General features: G+C 43.9%; 1 protein-coding gene across 1 annotated transcript; it reads left to right on the forward strand.

Annotated features, from left to right (window-relative positions):
• The first annotated feature begins 8739 nt into the window (after positions 1-8739).
• On the forward strand, positions 8740-10138 carry LOC131230947 (F-box protein At3g07870-like). Its single transcript, XM_058226971.1, has one exon. The coding sequence runs from the start codon at positions 8865-8867 to the stop codon at positions 9969-9971; it is 1107 nt and encodes a 368-aa protein (XP_058082954.1). The 5' UTR covers positions 8740-8864; the 3' UTR covers positions 9972-10138.
• Positions 10139-10862: the final 724 nt, after the last annotated feature.

The raw sequence follows: 10862 nt of genomic DNA on the forward strand, positions 1-10862 counted from the left end.
GATGTGAATGGGTATAAATCATGGAATTATACTAAGCATGTTGTATGGTGATGGACTCTGTTCATAACGAAGATGGGCCTAGACGGCACACACACTACAAGTATGGGCCTATCAATGGCCCCTAGGGAGAGTCATAATGCAGACATTTAACCAACATTATCCTTACAATGTAGATGTCAAACCATCATTGCTCCCAAGGCACGTCCTGTTATAAACATTATTATATACACCACAGTGAAATCACACATTGCAATGGACCTAAATACATCCCATTGGGCCTTAAATACATCAAATGGGCTGCATCACATGGGCCTTATATTCATTAAGTGGGCCGCATCAATGGTCCGCAACAATGGGCCTTATGAACATGGCAATGGGCCATAACCCATGGGCCTTAAATACATCGCAATGGGCCCTCACATGGCAAGTGGGCCACATCACATGGGCCATATGTACATCAAATGGGATACTGTAAGTGCTATGGTTATTTGCTCCTTTGATTGTCAAATTTTGTGGTGCCAAAACCTTAATCGGTGTCTTGTGTAGCACACTGATATATATGTTCAAGGCACTGCATCTCATGTACAAGGACTACTTCAAGTCAAGAACTATGATCTACTTCAAAAACTACAAGATCAAGTACATTGTTCTCTTGTGTAAGCTTCAGTGTTTTAAAACTACATCGAAAGACGAGATCATTTTCAAGACTCAAGGTAAAGTACAATTCAAGAACGACAAGTTCAAGGTTCCAAAGATCTCAAGCTTCATGAACTTCAAAGATCATTAATCATCTGAAGAAAAGAATGTTCAATGTTCATACATCATGTCTCAGGTATAAAAGACCTTAGATTGACCTTAGGGTAGGTCATTTTGTATACATAATTCAAATTGAATCACTTTATATGTATTTGGACTGTTCTACGACTAGTCCTGAACCCTATTCAACTAGTCCTAGAACTGGCTCGACCAGTCCAAGAAATTCCAAGACCAGTCCTAAGTTGTTGCAAAATTTTGAAATTTTTTGGTTCAGCCACGACCAGTCCTAGAGTCTGCTCGACTGGTCGTGTGAACACTGCCGACTCGTTCACGACCAGTCCAGCAGCTGCGACTCAAACTCCAACAACGAATTCTTGTTTCTCACGACCAATCGTGGAGGACTTATAACCGGTCATGAAGTGCCTACGACTAGTCGTGGAATGGTTTTATCCGATCGCGCTCAAAATTTCAAAATGTTGTTGGTCCTACGACCAGTCGTAGTGTCCACAAGACCAGTCGTAGATGCGATTTCTGCAACTATAAATAGAGCACGATTTTCAGAGTTTAATAATCCAATTTAAGTAAAATCAAGGCATCACTCTGAGAGATAAGTTTGTAATCTTCTTAAGCTAGATTGTCAATATTTAATATTCTCTTTTGTTAGCTTTTTATATTTGATTTTGTTTCTGCATTCTAATCTGATTTGAAAGAGGAATTGTGATATTCCACTTCTTGGAATCAAAATCAAATATAGCTAGCTCAACTTGATTTAATTTAAAATCAATTAGAACCTAGAACCATTTTAAAGTGAGTATTGGACATTGAACTTCAACTCCGATTTGGTTCTTCCGAGCTGCAACAAAAGGAGAAGTCGAGATATTTTATATTTGTGTAAATCTTCTATGTTTTTAGTTTCTTTGAGATTAAGCTAGAAAAATCTCTAAGTGTTGGTTATCTGAGGAGAGCCAGAAAACTTAGAGTGTGGGGTTTTTAAATTGTGTAAGCCCACTAGAAAGACACAATTGTGAGGGTTTTAGGTGAACCTGAGAAAAACTTATTTTCATAGTGAACGCTAATATCCACGATATAAGGATATTAAGAATGGAGTAGCAAGCTGTGTGGTTGTTGTTTAACAGTTGGTGAACACATAGGGGAACCACTATAATTCTTTGTCTTGTGATTTGAATGTTTGTTTATTTTCTATATCTTTTATCATTCAAGTTTGTGGGATGTATGTGTGGATGTGAATGTTATAATATTTACATTTCAAACATTGTAGGGAATGTTGTAATGGTTTAGACTTCTATTCTTGCTATTTACTTTTTATTCCTCTTTAGTTTGCGATATTGATACTCAAATTGTTTTAGTAAGGTTATCTTGCCATAAACCCTTAGTTTTTATGGTGCAAGGTTGTCCTTAGAACAACATTTGTATCAATCTCTCAAGACTAGAATTTTGAGGTTGCTTTACATTTCTGTACTGTGATTTGTTTAAAGTGCTATCTTTCCTTTATTCATTTATATTCTGCTGTTAAAGTTTTAAATTTGGCATAGTCCTATTCACCCCTCCTCTAGGACATATAGCTTGGCCTTTTCAAATACATCATGGGCCCATACACATTAAATGGGCCACACACAAATATAAGTGGTGATAATGATTTCCACCATAAAAATTCCTAAGGCCCACCATAACATATATTTTCCATCTAGCCTGATCATAAGGTCACACAGACCTGAATTAAGAGGAAAAACAAATTTCCTACTGATCGAAAACTTCTGCACTCCCAAAGGATTTCAATGGTAGACGTTCAATCCTCACTGTGCAGTGTGGCCCACTTGATAAATAGATCTGTCTTATTTTTTATCTCAAGCCTTAAAATTATCTGTCAAAATGATTGGACAATGTGGATGCAACACATGCATCATGGTGGGTCCCCTAGGGATGGACGGCATATATAAAGTACATACCTCATGGTGGGGTCCACACTGATGGGAGGTGTGGATTAAAGTACATACATAAGTGGGTCCCACGTGGGGCCCACCATAACGTTTACCTACCATCAAAACCGTTGATAAGGTCACAGGGACCTGAATAAAGAGTAAAAACAAATTTCAAATTGATCCAAAACTTCTGGACCACAAAAGGGTTTCAATGGCAGACGTTCAATTCACCGCTGTTTCCTGTGACGTGAGCCACCTAAGTTCCTACACGGTTGATTTCTTGGGGGGCCCACTGCTTAAAAACGGGCCCCATCAAATGCACGGTGTGATGTTCAACACACATCACAGTGGGGCCCACGGCTAGGACCATGGGTCCCTGCCTTTCATGCCGTAGCAGCTCAGGACACTGCCTGCGCATCCTCAGGCAGCAACAGCGTCCTGCTGCATGTGTGTTTTATATTTTTTTAAAGATTTTGATAGGTGGGGCCCACATCAAAGGAATCCAGTCCGTCGGCTAGGTTCCTTGGCTCGTGACAGGTCTAACAAGCCCAATATTGGGTATGTTTCGGTGTGTAGAAAGGTCAAAGTGGATTTTAATGGTGAAATTTACTGTTTTGTATGCTGTGGCCCGCTAAATAATCAGATTGGCTTCATTTTTCGTCTCAACGCCTAAAATGAGCTAAGAAATTGGATGGACGGTGTGGATTTGATCCTTGCATCATGGTGGGACCTGCATGAGCAGCCCACCCCAAAAGCTCAAATATAATATATATATATATATATATATATATTTTGTTAGCTGTTAGTACACACCCATGTTAGTACACGCACTCCATGTTAGCCACCATCGCTGGACGGCATGGATAAACTCAGGCATCGTGGTGGGTCCCACATGGACGTGGCCCACATTTCATCAAGGTGGGTCCCACATGAACGTGGCCCACCTGATTTGAATCAATATGATACTTGTGTTTTTCCTTTATCTTGGCCATCGAATGGACCCGCTGTAAGGTTGGCCTCACGATCGAACGGTCAAGATCACCTTGCACAGTGGTGGCCACAAGACATCACAAAGAAAGAGAAAGGAAGAGAGAGAGGGAGAGAGAAGCGAGAAGGGGAAGGACCCCGCCATTATTGGGCCCTCCCTTAAACAATGCGTACATTAAGTGGGTCCCACAATAAGTGGGCCCTAAAAAAATGGAATCCAACGGTCGATCACCCACCTATCGGCCTTCTTCTTGGTCTCTTAGCCTTCTTAGCTCCTATGCTTAACTTTTGACGGTGGATGATGGAGTTTTGATGGTGGGGATGAGAGGTGAGAGAGTGGGCCACACTTGTTGATTTGGGAGAGCTTGGGAAGGCTTAAACGTGGGATGCTTCTTGCTTGGGAGTGAAGAGAGGGAATGAGAGAGAGAGAGAGAGAGAGAGAGAGAGAGAGAGAGAGAGAGAGGTGGGTGAAAAGGGATGGGATGATGGGTGATGGGTGGAGTGATGGGGTTATAAGAAAGGGATAGGTGGAGAGAGAGAGAGAGAGAGAGAGAGAGAGAGAGAGAGAGAGTTGACTTTGGGAATGGGAAGGGATGGGTTGTTGTACTTGGGGTATGGCTTATACTTGACTTGTACTTGACAATGATTGATTGATTGATTGATGAGACATGTTGTAGAGATTCTCTCGAAATTCGCACGCACGGCGTTTTTCTCGAAATGAACGTAGGCCCACATCTTCTAGCCTGAGTATCGGATCGGTACGCGAGTCGCGGTGTTGGAACCGCGGCGATGGCGCGGTCGCTAAGATATAAGTTTCAGGTCGAGCCGACTTCGGTATGCAGGTCTCGGCTTAGGATCACGCGCAAACGTTGGATACAGGTCGAGGATTGCAGGAATTCCATTGGGAGGACCGTGGAAGCTTACGAAATGGTATGGACTAGGATACGGGTCTTATACCTTCCTCTCGGGCAGGTAAGGCCGCACCCCCTTCTAATCGACCACAATATAGTGAGAGACGCGGCCTAATGGTCTATGCCCCTCAAGCACTCATGCATCCACTCAGTCTAGACATTGGATCAACCTCTAAAACCAAGAGGGTTTAGAAAATTTGACTCAGGGATATCTATAGCACCTCATGTAGAACAAATTTTTGGTGTCCCATCTGGCCATCCACGATATGCCTGTGGAGGCTATGACCCTGATGTCACTAAGGCGTACGGTGGTCATATCATAAAATGCGAGATGCATGAGTCATACCATCCAGTCATGCATCAAACATGCGCGTACCGCGCGCTCATGTGGACAATTCCTCCTATCAGGGAGTCTCATAATAATCTACCCAATGGCATGTGATATGATCAATCATTCCTCATATCAAGCATACATATGATGCGCATGGGCATATATCGTGAAGCTATACTAAGCATGTTATATGATGATGGTGTACTCTCCTCATAGTAAGGATAGGCCTAAATGGCCTACTCATAACAAGAATGGGCCTCACAATGGGCTCAAGTGAAGGTCACAATGTGGACATTTAACCATCATTGCCCATTAGTGTGGACATTTAACCAACATCGCTCCCAAGCAGTGGCCCACATAAACATCATTGAATACATTATAGTGAAATCACACATTACATTGGTCCGCACATTCATCACATTGGGCCTCACTTAAGGGCCATAGATACACCACATCGGACCTCGCCATAAGGGCCACAAATACATCACAATGGGCCTTATCAAATGGGCCACAAATACATCACAACGGGCCACATACCTAGGCCTAATACAGATCACAATGGGCCGCATGACTTACGACTAATACACATCACAATGAGTCGCATGATATGGGCCTAATACACATCACAATGGTCGCAATGGGCCGCATGGCATGGGGCCCATATGTGTCAAATGAGCCGCAATATATGGGCCGAAAAATACATCTCATTGGGCCTTACCAAATGGGCCGGAAATACATCACAATGGGCCTTACCAAACGGGCCAGAAATGCATCACAATGGGCCACGTCCCACGGCCTAATACACACCGCAATGGGCCTCATCACATGGGCCGCAATTGTATCAAGGTGGGCCTTAACAGATGGGCCACAAATACATCAAGATGGGCCTCATGGATGGGCCGCACCAATGGGCCTCAAGTGAGAGCTTGGATTACACCAAAAATCATTTCAATAGTTGCAGGTGTAACATGTGTATCACTGTACACTATCATTCTATGGGGTACATGGCTTACTAATGATGATTAGCATCGTCTAAATATTGTCCAACACCGTCCAACACAATCTGGATGGTGTGGATGAAATAAATACATCAAGGTGGTCCCATGTTGGCAAAACAAGTGGACGGCTTGGGTAAAACACATATACCAGGGTGAGCCCCACCCCCTGGACGATGTGAACATGATAAATACATCTAGGTGTGGTCCACGTACATCATGGTAGGCCCCACAACTTGCTGAATAGCTGGGTGTGCGGTACCCAGCCAATCCACATCCCACCGTCCCATGGATTGGACGGTGCGGATGGAATACATCATTATAAGGTGGGCCCCACACGCTGCCATGGTGGGGTCCACGTCCAATAGATGGATGGTAGGGATATAACATATACCTCATGTGGGTCCCACACACGCAACAGCATGCCTACATGGCACCGCCTAGATGGACGGTGTTTATGTAAAATACATGCATTAAAGGTGGGTCCCACGTGGGGCCCACCAGATATAATATATATATATATATATATATATATATATATATATATATATATATATAAAATACTATATACGTACTAGCGTCGTTCGGGCCCTGAACGGCCTGGATGCAATACATACTCCAGGTGGGTCCCACGGCCTTGTCCTGTGCTGGGCAGATTTTTGCCCAGCCAGTTCTGTCCAAGCCTCATGATCAGAGAGGTCTAAGGGTGGACGGTCCGGATACATCACATAAATTAAGGTGGGTCCACACGTGTGAGACCCACTAGCTTTAGTCAAAGCTAATATTTGTTTATTCCCATCGAACAACCATGCATGGCAAGCCCTATGATGGCAGCAAGGTGGGCCCACTCCGTGGACAACATGGATAAAATATATTCATGGTGGGCCACACACACACATCAGGTGGGCCACACACCTCATCATCACCATAAGAAAATGAAAGAGAGAGAGAAAGAGAGAGAGAGAGAGAGAGAGATCGGTGAGAAGGGGAGGGACCCCGCCACTATGGGCCCTCCCTATACAATGCATACATCAAGATGGGTCCCACCATAAGTGGGCCCTTAAATCACAAAATCAACAGATAAAAATCACCCACATTTGATCATGGACTTCTCCTTCCATCGATGCGTTCTAGAGCTCCAAGGGATGCATTTCTACGGTTGAAATGGACTTTGGATGGTGGGATTGGGTGGTAGGAAGGTGGGCCATACTAGCTTTCTCCTCTCCCTTGGATGGTTCCACCATTGTTGCTTGGGAGATGGAGTGAGAAATGAGAGAGAGAGGGTTGTAAGGAGAGAGAAGGATGGGTGATGGAGTGATGGAGAGTGATGGGTATACTTGATGGGTGGAGAGAGAGAGAGAGAGTTGACTTTAGGGGCTTCTTGGAGATGAGACATGTACTTGACATGTGAGGTGATGTGTACTTGATTGATGGGATTGATTTGAAAGTTTCTCTTGGGTTTTTCAAAGCGCGGCGTTTTCCTTGAACTAAACGCGAGCTCACATCTCCTGGCTCGGGTACCGCCTCAGCGCGCGAGACGCGGCGTCGGAACCGCGGCGACGGCGTGGTCGCAAGGGTACAAGTATCGGGTCGAGTCGACTCATATATAAAGGATGCGGCTTAAGATCGCGTGCAAACGCCGGTTATAGGTCGCGGGCTGCCGGAATTCGACTGGGAGGACTGCGGAAGCCTATGGAATGATACAGTTTAGGATACAGGCCTCACAGGTTTTGAGGGAATCGAGTTTCAAAGGAAGAATTTTGATAACTAGAGGGCCTAATGATGAAGAGTATTTAGGGAAATAAGGTTTGGTGGGGAGGATTAGATGCAGGGAATGGGCTTAGAGGGACGTTTTTGGGTTTTGAGAGAGAGGGATCAGGGAAATTTCAAAATGGGAGTAGTTGGGGGCTTTAAAAAAAGGCTAAAATGGCTGAAAGGGGGCCCACACATGTGTATATGTCCCCACAAAACTTAGGCCCTCGCAGGGTCGCGTCGAATTGGCAGTTGCCCTGCCACTCGCCATGGCTACATTACCTATGGCTACGGTTGTAATACGTAGCAATAGCTCTACATAAGTTGCAACCATGCTGAATGCAAGGGCATTTTCGTCTGAAAATTATGTCCGTACAGAATGGTTTAGTCTTGGAAAGTAAAGTTTGGGAGCGTTTGGAAAAGACGCTGGGTAGAAGGTGGGATTTCAGTCGTCAATTTCTCATTTTCCATCCAATGAATTGATTAGGTCACAATAGACTTGGAGAAGGGAAAACACAAATATCAGCTTGATCCAAAACTTTTGTTGCCCAGCGAAGTTTTTAATGGTGGGTTTTCAATTACCACTGTTTCCCATGGGTTAGGTTTCGTCCTGAATTTTGAACTCTTTCGGGCTGGGCCTCGCGCCAGGCTGATTCAAAATTCTAATTTCTCAGGCCCAAGCCTGACCCATTGACACTCCTCCGCTTCCCCTTTAGGTGAGCCGATTAGGTGAGACCCCAAATACAGCAAGGTGGGTGAGACCCTGGCTATGGAGCTTACAGTGATATATGTGCCTTAAATCCACACCGTCCGACCATTTCGAAAGCTCATTTTAGGTCATGATCCGAAAAATGAAGTAGTTCCAAATCTCAGGTGGACCATAATACAGGGGTCGGTTGAATGCTCAGCATGAATTTTTTTTTGGGTGGTATTAGAGCCATGTCCTGCGTTAAGTTACACAAGGGATAACCTGTGAAAAGAGCAACCGACCCGAGTATAAGAAGCCACGGCTGCGTGGATAGGGCTATCTGAGCAGCTAGTGTCGCTAAACAGGGTGCTACTAATGGTTTGAAGAACCTGACGCGTGCCATAGACGTGGGCTGGGCCTTTTAAACGGCGACTTGCAGCTGTAGAAGGTAAGGAATCGATAGAGGCCCCAGAGATTTTAGGGTTTCAGATTTCAGCGAAAGAGATGAAGAGTGAGATGCAGCGTCTCCGAACGGATATAATCGTAAACATCATTTCAAGACTCTCTGTAAAAACTCTCTCGAGGCTCAGGTGCGTTTCTACCTTCTGGCGCGCTCTAATCTCCGCCCCTCATTTTCTGTCCACACACCACGATCTGGCTGCAAGGGAACCTCTCTTCTTATTCTCTACACTCAGTCGGGAAGACAACGACCGTTCATTTACCATCCACCTATCCTCAATAGACCAGCAGGGAAGGGTCTTAAACACCTTCAGAAACAAGATCGCCTGTGCTGTGAACTTATTGTACACTCGCTTCAATTTGGTGTGCTTCGCCGGAAGGGACTGCATCTATGTCTGCAATCCAAGCACTGAAGAATTCGTAGCTCTTCCACGAGCTTCACGTCCCACTAATCCCCGTTTTGCGGTGGGTCTTGGATATTCGTCCTCCTCCAAGGCATATAAAGTCATCCATTTGTTCAAGTACTACTCAGTTGACGATGAGATAGGTCATTGCCGAGTAGGATGTGAAGTCTTTACCTTAGGTGGCACAGATTCCTCATGGAGAAGAGTTGAGGATTGCCCGTATAAGGTCTCTGCCTTATATCCTCCGCCTTTTGTGGAAGGATCCCTACATTGGATTATTATTGGTTACTCTGATGATGAAGTTGAACTGATAAAAACAAATAATGTAGTTATACTTTCCTTCAGTGTCGATAGAGAAGAGTTTAGAGTGATTCCGCATCCGGAATTCTGTTCTAGTTCCGATTGCCGTAGGGGGCTATTGCGTTTGGTGGAGTTGGGAGGGTGTCTGTGCATGCTAGAACAGATTCAACCATCAAAACTCAACATATGGATGTTGAAGGACTACAAGAATCACATTTGGGTTAAGGAATATACCATCAACCTTGCACCCCTGGGCAGTCGTCGTATCTTTCTTAATCCTAGAGCCATTCGAAGTGATGGTGCAATCTTGATGGAGACGCCTCGTGAAAGCTTGGATTACTATGACCCAAAAAGCGGGACTTCTACGAAGGTTGATGGAATTAAAGTGGGGGAATGGTTCCAATTCAGCTATTATGTAGAAAGTTTCTACTCATTGGGAAGTAGATGATTTTCTTGATGTTCTGTCATTAAAGTCAGTTTGTTTTATTCAAACATGAACCCTATGTGTTTTTTGATCCAAATCACTGTGCTACTAAAGGCTTGTCATGGTTCTTTATAGGAATTTGTTTGCATGTGTATGGAAAGTTTACATTCTCCATAAAATATTTAAATTTTCAATGATATAGTTGCTTTCAAATCTGTGCTACTCCAGGCAAAATGCCTTGTTATATTTTTCTTCCTTTTTCATTTTTTTTTTTCCTATACACATCATGGTTGGCTCCACTAGAGAAAGAATAGACAACGATAACTCCTCAACTTCTTGTTAAGGGTATTTAAGTAATGTATTCAGTGTTTTTTATGTCTTGCAATTTCAAGAGTTCAAGTTTAAGAGTTACAGCAATGAGAAAGGGTGCATCGGTTGAGGCCGGTTACTCTACAATTCCTAGAAGATTAAGCTTATTCTACAAGGCTGTGTGTGTGGCCCATCAAGAAATGTGTCTGGCATCAAACTTGCCTAGAAAGGGTTACCCCACCATGAAAGTTGGATGCTGAAAAAATCAGGCTAGTACAAACTAATGTTTTGATGGGTCTAATTTTTAGGCAATACAGTGTAGTGTGTGTGAGTGATCCAGGGTTCAATCTTTGATTCTCTGCTACTGTTTCCTTTCAAAAATATAAAAATAAAAATTAGGTAATCCCATCACAATGGCGGGAATCACATATTGCACAGTTGGACCACATACACACAAAACAGTGGCCCCCACCATAGAAAATTACAAACAACCATCCAAAAACTTCAAAATTCACAGTGGTCCACATCATGGTTGGATCGGCCTGATGAACAGGTTAGATACCATACACACACCACAGTGGGCGCCACCGACAACACATCTAGAGT

This window comes from Magnolia sinica, chromosome 17 (genome assembly GCF_029962835.1).
Source record: "Magnolia sinica isolate HGM2019 chromosome 17, MsV1, whole genome shotgun sequence".
NCBI lineage: Eukaryota > Viridiplantae > Streptophyta > Magnoliopsida > Magnoliales > Magnoliaceae > Magnolia > Magnolia sinica.

What these genes read in the sequence shown, in the direction of transcription:
- LOC131230947 (XM_058226971.1), top strand. Translation starts at nt 8,865, where the DNA reads ATGAAGAGTGAGATGCAGCGTCTCCGAACGGATATAATCGTAAACATC.